The 22,911-nt window shown below is 37.5% G+C and overlaps 1 protein-coding gene across 3 annotated transcripts in view; it reads left to right on the top strand.

Annotated features, from left to right (window-relative positions):
* Window positions 1–22,911, top strand: part of LOC131147798 (diacylglycerol kinase 5) — a 61,733-nt gene that overhangs the window by 24,388 nt on the left and 14,434 nt on the right. For all 3 annotated transcript variants that reach the window (XM_058097373.1, XM_058097374.1, XM_058097375.1), the window contains exons 7-10: window positions 13,919–13,967; window positions 15,156–15,238; window positions 16,389–16,456; window positions 22,281–22,355. In XM_058097373.1, the coding sequence (XP_057953356.1) occupies window positions 13,919–13,967; window positions 15,156–15,238; window positions 16,389–16,456; window positions 22,281–22,355 (275 nt within the window). The remainder of the gene's footprint in view (window positions 1–13,918; window positions 13,968–15,155; window positions 15,239–16,388; window positions 16,457–22,280; window positions 22,356–22,911) is intronic.

Consider the following 22,911-nt stretch of genomic DNA (forward strand, 5'->3'; position numbering starts at 1 on the left):
GTGAGGGAAAAGAAAAAGGTTTAGAGAGTGCTAAAGAACCTAGTCCCTAGCTTCTATAAATTATGAGGCAGGAAGGGAGCTAGACAGGGAGGAATGAATGAAATCATGAAGATCATCAATTGAAATGTTAGAGGCCTAGGTGAATTTAGAAAAAGAGGTTTTATACCTTCTCAGGGGTCATTAGGTGGTATTCTCATGTTGTGGGATGCTTGATCTATTTCTAGAGTGCCTAGTAAAGTAAGATCTTTCTCTCTTTTAGTCTTACTAGAAGTGAAAGGCTGGGGTCAATGGTGGCTGTTGTTGGTGTATGATCCTTCTAGATCAGCCATTAGGATTTCTTTTTGGGACAAGCTTTATTATGTTTTTGGCTTTTGCGCTCCTAATTGGATTATGAGAGGTCATTTTTGATGCTCTGTGAGGTTTCCTCGAGAGATGAAGGGGAGGCATTAGAGTTATTGATACTATGCAGAATTTTGATTTGTTTATTAGGGATTGTGGTCTACAATACTTTCCTCTAAATAATGCTAATTTTACTTGGACGGTGGGAGGAGCTAAAGCGGTGGCAAGCATGCTTGATAGATTCTTGTCTTGCACGGAGTGGGAGGATGAGTTCCCTAATCTCTCCTGCATTGTATTACCTAGGATTAATTTTGATTACTTCCCTATCTCGATGGAATTGAGGAAGGTTTCTTGGGGTCCTACTCTTTTCAAGTTTGAAAATATATGGTTGGATCACTCCTCCAACTCCTGGTGAGGAATTCTTGGAGTGAGGATATGGAGAGGGGTTAGGAAGGGTTTAGATTCATGAAGAAATTGAAGATGTTAAAAAAGAAGTTGAAGGAATGGAATGGGGAGGTGTTTGGAGATTTAAGGTTTAGAAATGCTAGTATTTTAGAAGAGTTGGATGATATGGATATGAGGGAAGAAGAGTTACCCTATTTGTGGGAGGGGGGAAAGGGGGGGGGGGGGGGGGGAGAGATAAAAAGGGTATCTTTGAAGAATGAATTGTAGGAGGTGATTTCAAAAGAAACGAGAAGGTGGTGATAGAATACGAAGTTTAAATGGGTTTGAGATGGTGATTTTAACTCGAGATTTTTCCATAGGATAGCTAATGGGAAAATGAGGAAGAATTTGATTAGAGAGTTCGATGTTGGTAAGGGGGGAGGTTATCTCCAACCAGAGTCGAATTGCTTCTAAGATCAGTGAATTTTATTTTAATTTGTATTATGAGGAGGATGATAATAGACTAATGGTTGAAGGTTTTGAATGGGATTCTTTATCTAATGATAAGGTAGCTTGGTTGGAGAGACCTTTTGAGGAAGAGGAAGTGAGGGCAACAGTCTTTGGTATGGAGAGGGATAAAGCTCTAGGTCCGAAAGAGTTCAATATGGCTTTCTTTCAAGATTGTTGGGAGGTGGTTAAGGTGACTCTTTTAACGATTTTAATGAGTTTTATAGGAATGGGATTTTAAGTAAAGAGTATTTATTCCACTTTTATAACTCTGGTGCTGAAGAAGAGTAGATCCATCAAGATTTGAAATTATAGACCTCTTAGTTTAGTTTCTAGTGTTTATAGAATCATCACTAAAGTCTTAGCTAATAGGGTTAGTGTGGTGCATGATAGAACTATCTCGAAGGCTTAAAGTGTGGTTATGGGGAGGATATTCGGAGAAGGAAGAAGAAGGAGCTCATTTTAAATTTGGATTTTGAGAAAGCATACAGTAGAGTGAGCTTGAATTCTTGGATAAGAGGATTCTTGCATAATGCGAGCTACCCGGTTTTGATGGATGCTGACCCTAAATCTTGGTTTGAGGCTACAAGAGGGATTAGGCAAGGTGATCCTCTCTCCCGGTTTTTGTTTGTTTTAGTGGTAGACATTTTGAGTAGGTTGGTGGATAGGGTTGTGGATAGAGGTTTAGTGAAAGGGTTGGAGGTATGGAGGAAGGAGGTGATAGTTTCGCACCTTCAGTTTGCTGATGATACTATCTTCTTTTTAGAGGACCATAGAACCTCCTTTTTGAATATTGGGTCTTCTATATTTTCAAGAAGGTGTCTAGGATTAAGATCAATATGGGGAAAGTTGGTATTGCGAGCATTAATGTGCTTGATGTGAGTGTTATGGAGTAGTTGTCGGAGGTGGGCTGTAGTGTTTTGGATTGGCTGATGGCTTATTTAGGGGTTTCGTTTGGGTGGTAACCTTGGATTTGTTAGCTTTTGGGTTTCTGTTGTGGAAAGGGTTTCCAAAAGTTTAGATGGGTGGAAGGGTGCTCTTTTTCTCTCGATGATAGAATTGCTCTCTTGCAAGCTTGTCTTTCTTTTATTCCTATAAACTTTTTCTCTATTTTTATGATTCCTTTAGGATTTGGTAGCAAGATTAAGAAAATAATGAGGGGTTTCTTGTGGTCAGGGTTAGGGGCTTTAGGGATCATTTGTTAAGTTGGGAACTGGTGTGTAGGTCTAAATAGTAGGGTGGTTTTGGTCTTGGAAATTTGGTGTCTAAAAGCACAACGCTCTTGGCTAAATGACCTTGGTGGTTTTTGCTTGCCGTAGCATATTCCAAGATGCCATGGCATATTCCCTCGCACCTCATCTATATAAGGAGGGTTTTAGCTTCTAGTTAGGCAAAGCAAGTGAGAGCAAACAAGTCTCTTGTAAGAGTTCTTGTTGTATAAAACACACGAATTTGCACAGTGGAAGTCTAACACAGCAATCAGTAAAGAACAAATACAAAACACAATCACCACAATCAAATGAAAACAACAACAACACAAGGGATTACATGGTTCGGCAATGCCTACATCCACGGGAGCAATCGTCAAAGAACTTTAACTATCTTGTGTCAAAGACCCTTACAATATTCTTCTTACAATACAAATACACCCAAATTGATGTATATATAAACACCACGAAGGCTTTCCCCCCAAACACCCAACGAACTTAATGTTCACATTCAAATTTTGAAAATCTGCGCTGGGTTCCCGAACCAAACTATCGACGATTTGAGATACCAAAAGCAAACCGTCTCAACAACATTCAGACAACAGTTGACGGTTCCTTCGACGGAAAGATACCGAGAGCATGCGATTCTCAATGTCAGCCAAACTGTCGACGGTATGAGCAAACCGTCGATGGTTTCCCCCAGCATGTTGATCTTACTATGCTTTTCTCCTTGTGTATGTCGTCCACTCAAATATATCAGCCACAAAACACAACAATCTCCACCTTGGCGAATATATGCCCCTTAGGAGAAATCAAAAACATAGTCCGATGCTTTACCTTGACCTTGGAATGTTAGGTTGGGTCCATCTCCTTTCCAGCGCTTGGAGACATGAAATAAGTCCAAGCAATGCTTGAACTTTTTAGAAGTAACCGACTTTGTCAAGTGTTCAATGCGTTCTCAGATATGTGAACTTTCTTAAGTACAAGATTACTTGAAGATATCAATTCCCGGACCCTATGGAACCTTATATCAATATGCTTGGTTCTAGCATGGTACACTTGATTCTTCTCCAAGTAGATGGCACTCTGATTGTCACAGCGCAACACAACTCCACCTTGCTGTATACCCATCTCCTTGACTAGATCGATAAGCCATAAGGCTTCCTTTGCAGTTTCGGCGATTGTCATATATTCAGACTCAGTTGTAGACAATGCCACCAAGGATTGTATCATGGACCTCCAACAGATTGGTCCTGTCAAAGTATTGTGTGAATGGCCGAATGGTTTTGCCTTAAGTTCTGTATATTATATATAGATTTTACAAGAATGCTATACATGGAAAGTAAATAAGTTCTAGCATGATTCTAGCCCTATACATGTAAACTATAATCTGTCAAACCCTATACATGTAAACTAAATATATGCTAACTGTACAAAATAATGAATTGAAAAATAAGGAAATAATTGTGGGATGAAGTAAGGAAAGAAATCTTTTTCTTTGCTGTTTGCTGTTCCGTTAACAACCCCTCTCAAATTGATGCGGGTTGATCAACAAGCATCAATTTGTTACTTAGGAAGCAATGTCGATGACGAGTGAGAGCCTTGGTGAAAATATCCGCAATTTGTAATTCAGTGGAAATGTGTGGAAGAGTGATAACACGAGCTTCAAAGCTTCACGGATAGAGTGACAATCGACTTCAATATGCTTCACCTAAGAACACACACCAACCAATGATGGAGCGACGTGTATCCCACACAGCCAACCCAATCAGCATCGCTATAAGCAGCAAAGCTAGTATAATTGCCTGCAGGGAAGAATAGACCACAGGCAGAAGTGCCTTGAACATGGCATATGATCCTACGAACAGTAGCCAAATGAAGATGACCTGGCTGACTTGCTGTAGAACAAAAGAAATGTCTGGTCTAATAATGGTGAGATAGACAAGACTACCCACCAACTTCCGGTATAAACAGGGATCAGCAAGTATGTCATCCTCCTCTTTGTGAAGCTTGACATTTAATTCAATGGGAGTATCAACAGAAGTACCCTTCTGAAGGCCAGCCGTGGCCACCAAGTCACTAGCATACTTATGTTGATTGAGTGAAATACCTAAGGGAGTACGATTCACCTCAAGACCAAGAAAATATGTGAGCGACCCAAGATCTTTCATATGAAAGGACTCTGAGAGATGAGTCTTGAGCAAAGCAAGTAAAGCAGAATTGGAACCAATAATCACAATATCATCAACATAAACCAACAAAACAACAATACCCATGTCTGATTTCCGAAGAAACAATGAAGTGTCATACTTGCTCTACTTGAATGAAATTTGTAATAAAGTGGTGCGGAATTTATCAAACCAGGCCCTTGGAGCTTGTTTGAGATCATAAAGAGAGCAACGAAGCTTACACACATGTGAAGTCGGAGAGGGAAACAAGCTTGGGGGTGGATTAATATAAATACACTCTTTAAGATCCCCATGAAGAAAGGCATTCTTGACATCCATTTGATGTAGTGGCTAATCACTGGAAGCAACAATAGCCAGAATTGTACGAACAGTAGTCATCTTAGCCACAGGAGCAAAGGTCTCTTCATAATTGACACCATATTCCTAATTATTCCCAAGTGCAACAAGGCGAGCTTTGTAACGATCCAGACTTCCATCAGATCGGACTTTGACTGAGTAAACCCATTTACAACCCAGAGGAACAATGGTGGGAGGACAAGATTCAATGTCCTAGGTGTGATTGGCCTCTAGAGCGGCAAATTCTTCCTACATAGCTTGTCGCCAACAATCATGCATGGTAGCTCGTGAGTAGGATGTGGGAATATCTAAATTGGACAATGCAGTAGTAAGAGCTGAAACAGAATTGCCAGAACTTGAAGAGGGAAACCTATACCTATTTGGGGGTACAGACACTCGAGAGGAGCAACGTACCAAAGGCTCTAGAGGTGCTGCAACTGACTGAATCTGGAGCGTGGTAGGATCAGATATCAGATGAACTATCAGAAGAGACTGTGGGCGGGAGTGTCACGTATACACAATACCTGGTTTAAAATGAGAATTGACTTGATGAGGATCCGAGAATTGCTCCTCAAAGGAGGGGAGAATCACAGTAGAAAAGGAGGGTATAGAGGACACATGAAAGAAATGTTGATTTTCAAAGAAAATAACATTCCTAGAAATGCATGTACGATGTAATGTAGGATTATAGCAAACAAATCCCTTTTGACGGACATCATATCCCAAGAATGCACATCGAACAGATTGAGCGGATAATTTATGTCGCTCATGAGGAGGTAAATGAACAAAACATACATAACCAAAGGTACGGAGGTTATCGTAACTAGGTTGCTTAGCAAATAAGCGGAAATAGGGAGACTCCATGAGTAGGACTTGAGAAGCTAAACGATTAATCAAGTAAGTAGCAGTTTTCAGAGCCTCAACCCAGAACAAAGATGGAACAGAGGATTCTAGCAAGAGAGTACGTACCACATCTAGGAGATGACGATTTTTCTGTTCGGCTACTCCATTCTGTTGGGGAGTAGTAGGACATGAACGTTGATGAATAATACCTTTAGAAGCCAAAAATGCTTGAAACTCAGTAGACACATATTCACCACCAGAATCTGTGCGTAATGTCTTAATAGAAGCTAAAAATTGATTGTCAACATACGCTAAAAACTCAATGAAAGTACGAAAAACCTCAGATTTAGAGCGAAGAAAGTAGACCCAAGTAAATATGCTAGGATCATGGTTTTAAATAACGGCCGTTACGTAGCGTAACGGCCGATACGTAACGGAAATTGAAGGCTCCGAAACCGATACGGGCCGATAATGCGGTTCGGAAAAAATTCACAACTGTAATGGCCGTTATCCCAGCGTTACACTTCGTAACGGTCTGTTACGGACCGTTACATGGCCGACAACTTGCAGAAATTTGAATCCCTAAAGGCTTTCTGCTGCAACGTTGCTTTCCCCCTCTCCCAACCACCCATCTACCATTCAATCTAAGTCTATCATTCAAAGAGCAAACTGGAAAGTAAAAAACTTACCTTGAAATTTTGTTGGCCAAAGCAATAAGAAGGCTTCACTTCTTCAAAGCCTGAGAGTGAGCAGATCTACTCATCTTCGCAGCCTTCTAGGACTCAGGAATTGCAGACTTGCAGTTGCAGCAGCTTGGTGAGTCACTGGCTACAGGTCTGCAGTAGCTTCGCCGCCTCTGTGAATCACCGATAGCCCGTCGGCAGCTTCCTCCGCCAGTCGTCGCACTCGCCACCAGCCAGCCCTTCGATTTCAACTTCGGAGCTTGAAGTCTTCGCTCATCGGCCATTCGTGCTTCGCAGCCATCGCTCCTTCGAGGCTTCAAGGCTCCTCTGAGTCCCCTCCCCTCTCTTAGTCTCACTCATACTCCCCAGCGTATGAGATAAGCTTTAAAAATTCCCTCAACACTCAACACCCACAGCACTAAGTCTTCAACTTTTCATTATGTTTTTTTTTTTTAAAATTATATTATGTTGTTAATTATATTTGTTAAATTGAATTAAAAAAAAGAGTAATTTAATAGAGTAAAAAAATTAGAAATCAACAATAATTATGTAAAATAAAAATTTCTTAATTTATAAATATTTTAATTGTCTTATATTTTTTGAAAGGTTATTATGAAAATCTAGATCCATCACATATTTATGTTATAAATTTGTAATATTGTATTTATGTATTTTCAACTATTTATTGATATTTGATATTAATCACTTTTTAAATTCATGTATGTGTAATGTGTATATTGAGTATTGAGTCTATTGATTCATTTTTAGTAACTTTATGACTTTAATTAATTGATTTTTACATTTTTACATCTTTTTACTCATTAAAGTAATGTAAACTATAAAAAAGTATGCTTTTTTTTGTAAATAGCGCACTAAAATTAATATAAAAAACATAATGCCTATTAAAAAGCATTTGTAGGTTGAATGAAAGCCTTCAAAATTCATTAAAAATCATGTATTAATGGATTTCATGCTTATTTTTTGATTTTGGTATGGTTGTGCATGCGTGAAAAAAATTCATGACCGTTACGCCCGCTTCCCGTTACGTAACACCTGCGTCTCCCTCGACCCGCAACACCCGCGACCATTATGCAACGTTACCCATGACCGCGATTTTGAACCATGGCTAGGATCTTCAATGAAAGTCACATAGTATTTAAATTTTTCATGTGAACTAACTGGGATAGACACTGAACTATCATGAGATTGTGTCAGAGTAACTTGAGTACTAAGCTGTTGTTCTTCACGAAGTAACTAACCAAAACAAACATTGAGAGAAGGAATAGGAGAGCAATTCAACAGAGAGGAGCGAACAGATTCATACTCGGGGTGGAGTTTCATAAGAAACTGATCACGATGACTAGTCTTGTGAAGACGTTGAATAATGGGAAAAGAGGCAACAGGAACATCCGCTGTAACCAGATTAGAATATTCGTTCCAAAGAGTCAAAAACCCCGAATAATAGTCTTGGATGGAACGATTGTCATGTTGAAACATGGCAATCGCATGCTCTAACTGAAAATGACGGGCACCGTTAACTTGATGATATACTGTTTTTAAATAGGTCCACATGAATTGAGCGGTGCGATAAAGTTGCAAGTTGGGGACAATATGTGGCTCAACCGAGCCAAGAAGCCAAGACATAATCCGAGCATCAAGCACAACCCATGAAGGACAAGCCGCTGAATCCTTGGCGCCAAGCACAACCCATGAAGAAAAAGCCGCTAACTCCTTGGATATATCAGGATTGGGTGCACAATCCATGCCATCAATATTACCTCAAAGATCTTTTCCCTTCATGAATAGTTCAAATTGAAAAGCCCACGTTGAATAATTGTTGCCTGTAAACTTGGCACACACAGGTGTGGAGTCCATGCAAAATAAAGGAAAAAATCGAGAAGCCCAAAAAAAAAAGAGACTGTGCCGAAAGAAAAACACCACCAGAAAATCTAAAATCCCAAAAAATAAACAACACGGACGAAGAAAACCAAGAATCACCTGCCTGCACTAAAAAATAAATCTTGAACCAAACAAAAAACTGTTGTGCCGAGAATCACAAGCACAGAAACCTGCTGTGCCGAGACAGAGAAGTACCAGAAACAGCAACAGAAAGTTGTTGATTGCTTGCGGAGAATCACAAACAGCCATAGAAAGCTGTGGCCTGTTTGCCGAGAATCACAAGGACAGAAAACCTGCTGTGCCAAGACAGAGAAGAACCAGGATCAGCAACAGAAAGCTTTTGCCTGCTTGCTGAGAATCACAAACAGCCATATAAAGCTGTTGCTTGCTTGCCGAGAATCACAAGGACAGAAACCTGCTGTGCCGAGACTGAGAAGAACCAGGAACAGCAACAGAAGCTATTGCCTGCACTAAAATAAATGGCAAACCAGAAAACCTGCTGTGCCGACAGCCAATCAGCCACAGAAGTACCAAAAGAACAGAGAACAAAAAAGTTCAGAAGAGAAAAAAAAAAAAAAAAAACAGTCATAGAAACGAGAGACACCTCTGAAACCGAGAAGATAAAAAAATTTGAAGGGAAAAAAAAACTTAGCAGTCGGCTGGTTCTGATACCATGTCAAAGTATTGTGGGAATGGCCGAATGGTTTGGCTTTGAGTTCTGTATATTATATATAGACTTTACAAGAATGCTAAACATGGAAAGTAAATAAATTCTAGTACATGTAAACTATAATCTGTCAAGCCCTGTACATGCAAACTAAATATATGCTAACTGTACAAAGTAATGAATTGAAAAATATGGAAATAATTGTGGGCTGAAGTAAGGAAAGAAATCTTTTGCTTTGCTGTTTGCTATTCCGTTGACAGGTCCTCGTACAAGGGTGAATACATAACCTGTTGTAGACCTTCTGTCATCCATATCCCCTGCATAATCAGCATCAACAAACCTCACAACTGATGGACCATCCTGTTGCTTGCCGAACATGATGCCATAAATAGAAGTACCCTGTAAGTGTCTGAAAATCCATTTGACGACTTCCCAATGTTGTCTTCCTGGATTATAGAGGAACTTACTCACCACACTCACTCACAAGGGCAAAGGCTCAAAATGTGGAGATACTGCACCATCCAACTAACTAGTCAAGCTAGATACTGTGTGATCTGAACTCCAAAGCATAAAACCTGTCCCAACTCAAAAGAACAAGCTGTAGCATGCCTAGAAATGTCAAAATGGGGCATGTTGTGGTCCTAAATTTTTTAAAAAAGCACCAACCCAGCAAATCAGAATGTCAATATGCCCACATGTTGCAGGTTCTCAAATGCAGATTGAAGGGCTTGACTTGAAACTGACACACGTTTTTGGAAAATTACCTGAAAGTAGTACATGGGAATGGAAAATTCTCACACATACAGAAGCAAACCCACACTTGTGTGTATATTTATGTGCGTGTGCATTGGTACTTTTGTGTTTCCCTGCTTCCTTAATTAATAGTTGTTATCTGTTGTTCAAAAGCTCCTGTGGGTCTCCTATACAGTCCCCTGCATGCCAATCTTTGTGTCGCATGCTAGACATCTATGGCATTAAGAGTACCTTCGAGAAAATTTCTGTACACATCTTAGGCCTATCAAAAACTTGTCTGTGGGCATGTTGCATGTTGGCATTATGTTGTCATTGTGTCAGTGTCTGAATGAGGATGCAATTACCTTGAAGTGTCCATGCCACTTTAATTTTCTTTATTCAACATATTGATGGGTTTAGAAGCATTGATAAATCAAATAAGAAAGAAGCATGCGTTTGAATGAGAGATAATTATCATTCTTGGCACTACCATCATATTGCAATATTAATGCTGGTGAATGTCTTAGATGCATGCTCTAGATTGTTATTATTATTTTATGATGGATATGTTTTTTTACATTAGAATGAAGAAGCAATCCCCAAGAACACTTGGAAGTACACAAGGCAATGTACAAAAGAACCAAACCAAAGTAAATTCATGTATCACCCATGCATTAGGCTGTCATGCCTTAATGAAGGTTTGAGGAGAGCACAATGAACACAGCCTTATCCATGGTTTAAATAGCAGCCTCAGGCATTACCTAAAGCCAACACATGCTGGTGTGAACAAAGTCACAGTTGTAGCAGCTGTTACGGATCACTTCCATTGTGTAGAGGTTGCAATTGTTGCTAAAGGATTGTTACATCAATTTTTTTTATTAAAACTCTTATCATTTTCTCTCATTCTTCTTTTTCTGAATCTCAATTGACTATGTTAAGTGAGGGGGTTAAGATTATAATGAGAATGATAATGATACAAAACCATTTTTTATTTATTTATAATTTTCAAAAGATATGCATTAATTAAAAAATATGAAAAAAAATTTACTTAAAAAAATTGTTATTTGATAATATTTTATTTGATACTTCTTTCTTATTGTTCAATTTCAACCTTCTTTTCTTTTTCTAGTTTTTGGCTTGTTCAAGTTTTTAATACTTTATCTTGTTAATGAAAAAATTTATGATTATAATATTATAATTTTAGAATATGGGTTGTACAATATAACTTCTTGGTCTAAATTTATAAGATTTTATTACTTTTAACTTGTGAAACAATATAACTTGTTTGATTTATTGTATGATTTGTGTGGCTAACAATTAATGGACTATATTGTATTATAAACTAATATACTTTGTTTCTTTAGTTTATTTGTCATACATATGATTAGTGGAAGTGAGAAAATACAAATTTTCTGCTAATAGAAATTTAAAACCAACGTAAAATTTAGTACTCTTACAAAATAGTTTTATTAAGTTGACCTAAAAGATCCACAATACATTAAAAATCTTTTTTATAGGGCTTAAAACATTCAAATATACCAATACGGATAAGGTTGTGTGCGCTTGAAAAAAAAATTCAAGGCCACCACACCCGCTCCCACCTTCTAACAACCATTTCTCCCACTTTTCTCTATACTTGTTATTGTTATGCCATGCTACCTGCTTCCACTGTTTGAAGCCATAACCTTATCTCTATGTTTGGGAGGCTGTTTCTATGGGTTGAAGTTGTTAAACTCAACCTTTAAGTTTGGGTATAACACCCTCACCATTAGGTCAAAGCAAGCCTTCATCAAAAGCAAAGTAAAAGGCATTAATTAAGAATAATGTTTTCCGGCCCCAATGGACTCAAGCACTAACAAACAGCTTCTAGCAGTACCACATAGTTTAGGCCAAAAACATGATTAAATTGAGCTTCACATACCAATGTGTGGAGTTGGCACTGCCAGGCTTCGACTGGAATGTGTGGGTGGTTGAGGGCGATGGGTTGCAAGAGTTGGCAGATCGGCTGTGTCTGTGGGTGGCTATAGAGGTTGGTTCTATAAAATCTTTTGGGATTATTAGGGTTCTGAACTGGCAGTGGTTCCACGATATTTTCCGGTAACTTTTGGAGTTGTTTCAGGCCTTCGATGGTATGGACCACCCTCTTTTAGTGGCAAACATGCATAGCATTATGAGGTTTAGGGCTTGGTTTTGCGGTGGCTGTGGCACTTGGGGTTTAGGTCAGACAATGCTCTGATACCATGTTAAAAGTACTGTGAAAATTGGAAGACATAATCACAACCATGGGTGAAGCCTTCTATTTATAAATGCATGTCAAGCACACCACAATGACCATAATATCCACACTAACTCTTAGTTACTAACATATGAAATTATACTAACTATTCAATAACCAATAACATAACTTCTTTCTTCCATTTTTTTGGGGGTTCATTTTACCAGAGGTTTCTATTGTATCAATCTACCTTTGTGTGATTCTTGTTGAAACATATACTCGGGGGTCCGGGTATTTGGAGTTACAAAGGTGTGGCTAGGGCACGTATTGTATTTTTCAATTTGTGCTTTTTAGAAGCTATCTGGCATTGGGTGTATTGGGATGTAGAAATAGAAAGAACTGCTCAAGGAACAAGTGATTCCTGTTCTCGCTACCAGTTGATCCTTAGACCTACTCCCTCGTTCCATCTACCAACAAAATAAAAAATAAAAAAAATCAATTTTGCTCTGAGATAATCCCCTGAAAGGGGGAAATCCATAGCATAGTCTTTTCCAATGCAATAAAGTTGCATAGTATCTATTTGTCTTTGATAAAGGGGTATTTCCTTGATAATTCAAAGGGTGTCACTGTGTATTTTGCTTGTGCTTAATATTTCCCCATTCTTTCCAAAAAAAGTCAATACATCAAGTACTACACTTAGATTTATTGGATTTGTTGCTAAAATATTGGTATTAAACCCGAAACTCCCGGTAGATGGCCAGTGACCCAAGGAAACGAAAGAATCAGTCATCTTTTTCATATGATCCCCCCTTAATAGATAGACTAAAAAAATTGACCTGTATCACTTAACCCCTTTGTTTTATGTTCTTTTTTTTTTAATTTAGTCTTAGTAAGGGAGCTCCTAATGAAATTTGTTTTTTATCTCGAGTCAATCTTCTCAGTTTTATTGACTCAAGGCTTTTGATTTTTTTATACTATGAATAGGTCCATCTAATTGTTATGAGCGAATCGGTATTGATGCTTTATTACACTTCGTTTTATGACTCATAGACCTTACATGTTGGAATCATATATCATTGATATTCATGGTCTTGATGAAGTAATGACAGGTGCATTAGTAGAATTTGAAGAGGGTATGATAGGCATTGCTCTGAATTTGGAATCAAATAATGTTAGTGTTGTATTAATGGGTGATGGTTTAATGATACAAGAGGGAAGTCTTGTAAAAGCAACAAGAAGAATTGCTCAAATACCAGTGAGTGGCGCCCGGGGGGGGGGGAGGGGGAGGGGAGTGTGGAAATATAGGTAAGAGGAGGAAAACATTATAATACCATTTATTTACACTCATGTGGTTTCTAATTGTTCCATACATTTGAGCAGCTGCTAGAATGTTGTTGACAACTATATGATGCGAAATATGAATTGATTATTCTGTTTTTATGGTTGTAGGATAAGGATTACAAAGCGTTAGTTTATTTTTTTAATGCAAAGTATGTTGTACATGCAAACTAATTTGATTAGTGATAAATTTTTTATGACATTTAAATCTATGAGTTAAATATATGCTAGAAGATATGTTAACAATGCTCTTGGACATATCTTTCAAAGCCTGCTTCCATATTAGTGAGCAGGTCTCTTGAAGATTCTACTTTTTAGTGCTCAAATCATTTTCGGACCAAATGCATAATAATAACCTGACTTTGATACCCTTTAGTGGGAGGGGCAATTTGGATAGGATCTTAACCTGCAGTATTTTTACATTAGATTGCTGCATTCATGACTTGAGCCTGTGCATTCAGTGTGAGATTTTTACTGTTTTCTTTGTGTGCTCACTGTGTTGCTTGACGTCTTCAGTAAAGCTGAACTTTTTAAGTAAATATCATCTGCTTCTTATGGGCCATTGTTTGACTTATCAGGAAGGTTGCCACACGTTTCGTGGGGGATTCTGGAACTACTTCAGCATGGGTAAGAATATCTCTCCTGGACGAGTTTCTGTTTTATATTCTTAGATGCCATATGCTATACTTAATGCACTGTAAAATTTTTTCTTTTGTTTTCCTTTATTTTTTTATCCACTCTGTTAAGAAGGCTGAAAATCAATTTCTTCTATTATATCCTATTTGCAAGCAATAAAACACAACCCTCAGCAAAAAAAAAAAAAGCAATGAAACACAACAAAACATCATTGTCAGATTTGTAACAGAATGAGGAGTGAAGTTGTGGTACAGGTTGAGCCTATGGATGAGTATCTGAACTTTTTACTATGCAGAGCTATATGATTTCTTTATGGTAGTGTTCATATTTGAAGATTTATTACGAAGCACAGTTCAGTGATTAATTCCTTTTTATAGTTTGGTAATAGTTAGATAATCTTATATAATACTCATTCATAAGAAAAGACATGTAGTTTGGTCTATAGTGTGATTATCTTTCTGAAGATCTTTAGATTTAAGATATTTATTTCCTTTATAACCGCACTGTCTTGTTCTTTGATTTGGTAGTGTGATGATGGCTTAGATTGCTAGGTGCATTAACTTTCTGATTTATCACGAGTAGTTATATTATTGCATGATGTTACCAAATCACCTGCCTTCCATTTTTTACCATTTTCAGGTTTTTCATTTACTCCCTGTATGATTCTCTACTTGGCAGTTCCTCCAGGCATTTATTTTTAAGAGATGGGCTTTTAAGTTACTGAAAAGAATCTGTCTAGTTTGAGAAAAAGAATATCATGCCTATTATCGTCTTAGCAAGTCGGCTCAATTTTTGAGAAAAACCAAAACAGTGAAATGTATGTGTATCTGATTGGAGCTTAGATTATGTAATATAATAAGGAGAAATTGCACAGTAATCATAATGATTAAAAGTAATTTGGGTGAAGAAATTGAATAATATTGTTGCAATTTAAAAAATGGAAATGATAGTTATTTTTTATGCCAATGGAAATGTTTCTTTGTTATCTTGGAAATTGGGACAAAATACAAGTAAATGGAATTTCTAATTTTCTTACTTTTAGCATAATTGGTAACAGTAGTTACTTATTTTCCTTAAAACATATATATGAAGGCAATGCAGGCTCTTGGCTGGTAGTACTTCTCCTTTTCCCTGATGCAGTTTCTTACATAAGAGCAACTTGTTTTCTGCTTTCTACAGGAATGGATGCTCAAGTATCATATGCATTTCACTCTGAGCGAAAGCTGCATCCTGAAAAGTTTAAAAATCAGTTAGTTAATCAGGTAATATTTTATTTTATTTTTTTGCATATATTTTAATGGTTCTTGTCAATATGTAGATGACTATAATGTTTTTCCAATTATGCCAATAAATTACATTAGGGGCTACCTAATACACTTACTAGTATTGTAATTAGCTAGTGTATGTCTGACATCTTAGACTGGGCTCAACTTTGGCATGAAAATGTTGTTTTCTTGCCTTTGTGCTGTTGGCAGTGTGTTACACTATTAATTTGAACATTTTCAATGACGTTTATGAGATGTCTCAATCGATGGTATATATTATAATTTGGAGACAAAGTTATAGGGGGGAGTTGTTAAACAATTGCCCAATTAGCTATGATGACTCCTTTGTACAAGTAGCAGTTAATGACGGATGTTCTACTTTTCTATTTGTTTAGTTTGCAGACAAAGAGTTCAATAAATGAGTGTGGGTTCAAATATGTGGAACCATGTTTAATATAGTTGTGAATTATGACAAAACCCTGAATTGGCAGCTTTTCAATCACGAAAAATTGAACACCAATCCGATTTCTATTCCTTACATGGCTCAAAAAGTACAGCTCCAGGCTGATTCTCTAATTTTCTTTTAGTGGCCCAGTCTACTAAAAAACCTTATATCTGTTAATATTTTACAAGTTGGAGGATATGAAAACCAGAGGAAGTACTGAGTTTAAGATACAAACCAATCAAAGTTCATTGATATTTCATCTGACATGTGAAATTGTAAAGCTGCAAAACATTTTGACCAAGTCAATATTGGTGTGCACTCAATCCATGAACAGTTTTGAGCTAATTTTGAAGCGATAGATACTAATAAAGGCCAATTTTTGTGGTCAAATAAGCGGAAACATGTTACCACTCTTTCTAGTATGCTCTTTTTATGCAGTTGGTTCTAAGAAAGCTTTTTTCACCATTATCATATAATAATGGGTTCATAAACATCCTTTTAATTTCACCATATCCATTCAACATTCCCATATAAGTTTAATTATTTGATGTACTGTATGATATGTTGTCCTAGGGTTTGGACTCTGTATTTTCTTGGACTGGTCCATTTATGTCTTTTACTCAGTGCTGGAAATCAGTTCTGCATATTACAGAGGTTTCAATCCTCAAGTAATTGTCACTTATTGATTTCTATGTTTATCAGAGTACTTATGCAAAACTAGGATGTACACAAGGATGGTTCTTTGCTTCTCTTTTTCACCCTCCTGCCCGGTGAGTGTCTCCTAGCTCGATTTTCCCCCTCTATGGTGTTTAAGCGCCTAATGCAATTTTTGAAAAATCCTGGTCAGGAAACTAGATGCAGCTCATGCATCCAACATGATATTTCTTTTTCATAATTTTTGAATGTTGTGTTTTGACTTTTCTGGGTCTGGTATTAGGAGAATGAAATTTGTCATTTTTGTAGTTGTAAGTTGTATGTGATTTGTGTTTTTTTTTTTTTTTTTAAATTATCATTCAAAAGATATCTTGAGTTATGATTATGAAATTATTGTTAAAGCTTTATATACATTGTTGGCCTACAACCTAACAGCTTAAGCTTTTGGGTGAAGTGGTAATTTAACATGGTATGAGAGCTGGTTAGCGGGAGGTCTTGGGTTTTAGTCTCATTGCAAACGTTTATTATCTGGTGTTTAAAAAAATTATTGTATTCTTCGTAATGGGTATTACCTATTGTCTGTTTATCCTTCCATGTGCTGTTGGGCTGCACGTGGGAGGGATTGTTAAAGCTTGATATACATTGTTGGCCTACAACCTAGCAGCTTAAGCTTTTATGTAAAGTGGTAATCTAATAATTATAAAATATCTTCTTTCAAGCTTCTTCAGTTACAGCTCATAGAAGTCATTTTAGTTTAGTACATTTTGGCCTTCTCTGTGCCTAAAGTTCATGATGGCGAAACAAAATGGAAGGAGAAAAAAAAATAAAGAATAAGAAAATTTCTCATGAATTAAATTGGATCATTTATTTTGAGTGTGCTTAGTTGTTGATGTAATATGGAATTTTAGTATTTCTGGGAAAATTATACATCGGATCTTAAAGGTTCTTTTAGACATTTTTGGCAATTTATTCTTTCCTATTTTGGCAATACTTTGTTACGGAAAAACATATAATACTTTCATGAAGATTTTGGGACTGTTTTTCCAGCTAATTTAGAAAATGATACTTTTTTAACACCTCAAAAGTAGACATCTAGTCGTGAAGGGATTGTACGACCCCTTCACTACTAGATGTCACTTGAATGGGCGTGAATTCAGACCAGATAACACTGACTGCTACAAGAATGGAATATTCTAAAGCATTTGCTTTTGAAAAAAAATTTGAACTATTTGTGCCACAGTTTAGGATTTGTGTCCAATCGCTACATAGGCCCAGTGTAATATATCTCTCTAAAGGTGGCCCTTGAGTTCATTTGCTTTTGGTTTTTCGTGGTTACAGCAGCAGTAGCTGTTCCCTAGTTGGTTGGTCCCTGATGGCCAATTTTTGGGCTAAATGGACTTACGTTCCAACCCATATTTCCAGAAGGTACCATAAATTTTCTTGTCAGTTTTACTGGGTACAACTTGTATCCCGCTTTTGGGCAACTCTCTCAACAACTAAGAGACCCATTCAAAAACACGGAGACTGGAAATAAAAACAGTAGATGTTTTGACCCCAGGCCATGTGATTCACCACCCCATCCTTGCTTTTGTAGACGGGGGTTCTATCCCCATGGGGTCATGTTGAGAGGCATTTATGCCATATTCTTCCTTGGCTTTGTGCTTGTACATTCGTTCATTGGTGGTGGTTGGCTGAGGGTATTCATACCCCTCCATTCTTGGCTTGTGGGACTGATTCCTGTCTATACATAGTAGTCGTATGAGCCTTTGGCTGTCTGCTGGGAACATTGCACATCATAGGCATTCCTAGTAGTAGTAGCACTAGTACAATATCGATGGAAAGAGGCTGAAGGATCATAGAAGGATGAAATAGATCCTACTCGACAAAGGGGCTTGCTTATGCAACTACTCTTCCTTGATAAGCATCTGGTACGACGGCTGTGCAAAGAGGTTGGATGTTGCTTGTAAATGTAAGAACCATTGGTTTGCATTAAACCATAAAGGATGTGAGGGTAGTTGTCGGGCTAGTTAGATACAGCCAGAGGAGTGAAGGGATTTTTAAAAGCATAACATTCCTGTTGGGGAGAAGGCAAAGTTGCACAGAATCTGTGTAAAGATCCTATTCAAGGCTGCAGTGGCAAATCTAGGACCTTCGTTATGTTATTGTAGTCACTCACTAGCCAAGGAAACGTGCATTGTGTGTGTTGTCATGGGCTGAATATTGAAAGGCTGTGTGGCACTAGCTAAAGTACTCTTGTTTAACTAGTCAACCAAAGATTACAGCAGTTACCAACAAAACACATTCACAGCAGTTGAATGTAAAGTAAGCAGAAGCAGTAAGCAATTCATGAAAATAAATGGCAAGCAAGCAATAAACATTGAAGCAACATAATTCATTAAACAACACCCTTGTAAGCAATGTATGTTTAGCGAAGGAGGCTAGTAGGCTATACATGTCTACAAAATTTAGTGAGTTTTACAAGATTGATGAATATACCCTCCCCTAAAGAGCTTTATATGCTATTTTAGCTCTTAACACTAGGAAACATCAAAATGTCCAAGGAGTCATTTTACACTAAGATAAACACATTCAAAGCATGAAACTTATACTAGTATTTACATGATGGTAACCTATCCCATGCACACAAGATAAGCGGTCACAAGCAAACATAATGCCCTAAGCAAGCTTGCCTTGTGACATTCTCTGCCACCTCATGCAGTCAACTTCCTCCTAGAATTTGACGCTACTTCAACTTGGTCCACGAATGATTGCATGTCTTCCCCTGAAACCCAGCTAATTTCTTCATCTCCAAGGCCTTTCCACTTAAGAACTCGTGCCACTTCTTCCTTGATAATGTGAACTCTCTGTCTGTACGGATGCCTTCAACTTTTCTTTTATCATGTTACGTTGTCTTCGGTGGTGCTCTGGTTGACTAACTTCTGCTTGGATCTCTAATGTCGCCATTGAATGGCTTGAGACAACTGACTTGAAACATAGGATGGACTTTCATCCAAGCCAAAGGATCAACCTTGTAAGAGGCCTTCCCCACATTAGCTAAGATGGGGATTGGTCCTTCATATTTGCGAAGTAGTCTCCTATCTCAACCCTATAGTGATCTAATTTATTCTGGTTAGAGCTTAACAAGCTCCAAGATATGCCCACATTGAAGTGCAACAGTATTTTCCTCTAATCTGCTCACTTCTCCACTCACTTGGAAGCTTTCTCCATGTACGCTTGGGCTATCTCTGCATTCTGTTTCCATTCTTTAGTGAAGATGTAGTCTCTTGGACTCTCTCCTTTTTATGAATCATCCATCATGTGACGTAACAACAGTTTTTGGCTTGTAACAAGCTTAAAAGGACTTTTGTTGGTTGTTAAGCTCTTTTGGGCATTGAAATAGAACCAAGCCACATCAAGTAATTGCACCAATACTTCTGATTTTGGTGATGAAATGGTGCAAGCGCTCCTCTAGTAGACCATTGAACCACTTTGTCTTTCCATCTGTCTATGGATGGTAACTCAAAAGAGATGTCAAACTATGATCTGAGGATCCTAAAATGTTATGTCTAGAAGTTGCTAGTGAATATTGAGTCTCAATCACTATAATGTCTTGGGGAACGTCCCAATAGTTCACAATATGTTTGAAAAACAATTGTGCCATCTCCTCTTTAGAATAGTATTTTGGTGTGGGTATGAAAGTACTGTACTTCGAAAACCTTGCTGTAACCACAATTATAGACCCTATGTATCCCACTCTTGGAAGGTTGGTGATGAAGTCAAGTGAGACACTCTTCCCACAGTCTTGTTGGTACTTGAAGGGGCTCCAGTAGCCTTGCAATCTTTCAACTCCACCTTTTCTTGTTGGTAGGTGAGACAAGTTTGGACTCGATCACGTCATTATGCATATGTGGCTAGTAATACCTTTGCTTCAACAATGCCAAAGCGTGATGTCATCTTAGATGACCTACCCATATGGTGTCATGACACTCTTTTAGCATTGTCTTCCTGAGATCTCCAGCTCGAGACACAAAGAGTCGGTTACCATGTGTCATCAGCAATCCGTCTTCTAACTAGAAATTGGCGCGCTTTGCCCTCTTCCGTTAGCTTTGTAAGGTTTTGGGCAATTGGATCTTTGGTAAGATTCTCCTTAATGTGCTCCCATGTTGTCTTGGTAACCTTACTTACCGTCAAGTGTATTACCGTTTATTAAGTTGCCAGCTTAGCTTTCCTACTCGGTGCATTCATGACTTTGTTCATCTGGCCCGGCTTGTGTTCAAATAAGAAATCAAAATCCACTAGGTATCCCTACCAACGGGCTTGCTTGGGTGATTTGGCTATAAAAAGAGGTCATTGACAACTGAGTTATCAATTTTCACCACAAATTTCGACCCAAGTAGGTGAATTAGGTTTAAAATTTTCTTTTAATACTTTTCAAGAATCATTAACCTCTTTTAATTCTTATAATAAATTCTTGACTTTTTGTTGATTTATCCAATACACAACAAAAGCTTATTTACTTGTTTAGCAAAAATTTATTTACTTGTTTAGCATAAGCTTATTTACTTGTTCAATCCACAAACCAACAATTACAACACAAGTAAATAAAACTTAAACAATCAACCAACCATTCAACAATCAAAGTATTCAATCAACAAATACCCATTCAAGATAACCTTTTGGCAATTTTCAACTTTTCAAGAATTCGAGATATTTTCTTGTTTGCAGCCCTGTAAATATATGTAAGCCCTGTGGTTAATTGATTTCGCAATATGAAGCACAACACTCTTTCCAAGAATTTAGACTTTAAACAAACTCTCAGTTAATAAGTCTTGGATGTTGAATCAATCAACGTACTCTCTTATGGTTTCCGCAACTTATTGATCAACCAACATACTACCTTTCGGTTTCCGCAATCCCAAATCAAAATTAAACTTAAGTTTACTTAATTTCCAAATTACGTAGTATATATAATTAAGAATTTAAATCATCCATACAGTTTATATATGCTGAAAATAAAGAGAGTAAGGGAAAGAGAGTGACACCAGGTTTTTACGAGGTTCGGCTTATCCCCAGCCTACGTCCTCGCCTTTGGAAAACCACCAAAGGATTCTACTAAAGCAGTTCCTTTTTGGGCGGAACAAAACCGTTACACACTCCTTCAGTAGGCTAGAGCTCGCCTCTCCAAGTGATACCCCTCACTCGGTCACTCCTTCAATTTAGGCTAGAGCAATCACCTCTCCAAGCGATGCCCCACGCTTGGTCAATGATCCGAACACCTCGAATCGTTCAAGAACCACAAAAAATATGAAGTAAACGCTACGTACAAGAACACTCTCAAAACAGAGCAGATTAGTACAAATTCAACACTATGTACTTCAAGAATTTAAATATCAATGTGAAATAGAATTGAAGCTCAAGTAAAGAGATCACGAAGGGTTCTTTAGTGATTGAGAAAACTCAGTATTAGAACCGTAGGCTTGTGTTTCAACAACAATTTAGATGAATTCTCCCAGTAAGAGTATGAGCAATAGAGAACTTTGAGAGAGATTGAGAGTTTGAATAAAAGAATGTTGTGTGATTGCTTGGTTATGAATTTCTTGGGATTAAAGGAGTATTTATAGACTTTTTAGGATTAGTTTCCTTGTTCCTCAAGTTACTTGGAGTGTCCACCAAGTTTTTATAACGTTCATATTTGAAAAACTAATTTTTAGAATTTTCCCGTTGAAGTTTAAAATTTAAAATCTCGTGGAGTCATTCTGCTGAACAGGCGACTGGGTAGTTCATTTCATAAAGTCAGTCGGTTGGACAGGCGGCAATTGAAATATTCCTAGGTTACATCAGCTGTCCTAATGTCTTTAATGTTCAATTGATAATCTAGCTAATGCATATTTTGATTTTCATTAGGTTTTCTATTTACTGAAAAATTTGATTTTCATACAGGAACATAGCTCAGCTTGCTAAGGTTAAACTCATGAAAAGACCAGGTCAATGGGAAGAACTCCACATACCTTCCAGGTAAATCAACTGGATTAATTCAGTTGAGCTTGCTTGTTTCAGACTAATGCTTTGATTGATAGTTACATATTTTCTACAATTTGTGGGTGCATTATTTTATGGTGTCTAATGGGTGGAACCCCCATATTTTTAGGTAGTCTTCTTTAATCCCTCTACCCTCCCTCCTCTCTCCTTCCCTTTCCTTTTTGTTTGGGGGGGGGGGGGGGGGGGTGCTATCTTCTTTAATATTGTGAGATTTCTGATCTTTTTGTGGCTGGTAGTAATGAAGTTACACTTTATTCTTGATTTGTTCAAAAGTGTTGTTCGTAAAGGTACTTTGAATGGTTAATAATCTGGCATTTCTGAGTCTTTTTTTAATTACAATATACAAATCTTGTACAGAGCATCCTAGAGAGTAGGCCTTTTATCTTTTTATGTAGCTATCACATGTTAAAATTGTTATTTAATGATTTTGAAAGGTTTCTCATGTGAGTGTAATTTATGAATGTACTAATGTGCAACTGCTTTTTATGCCTCAGTGCTTTGCTTGTTCAAATTGCTTTGTATTGCAAGATAA

Source organism: Malania oleifera, chromosome 2 (assembly GCF_029873635.1).
Source record: "Malania oleifera isolate guangnan ecotype guangnan chromosome 2, ASM2987363v1, whole genome shotgun sequence".
Taxonomy (NCBI): Eukaryota; Viridiplantae; Streptophyta; class Magnoliopsida; order Santalales; family Ximeniaceae; genus Malania; species Malania oleifera.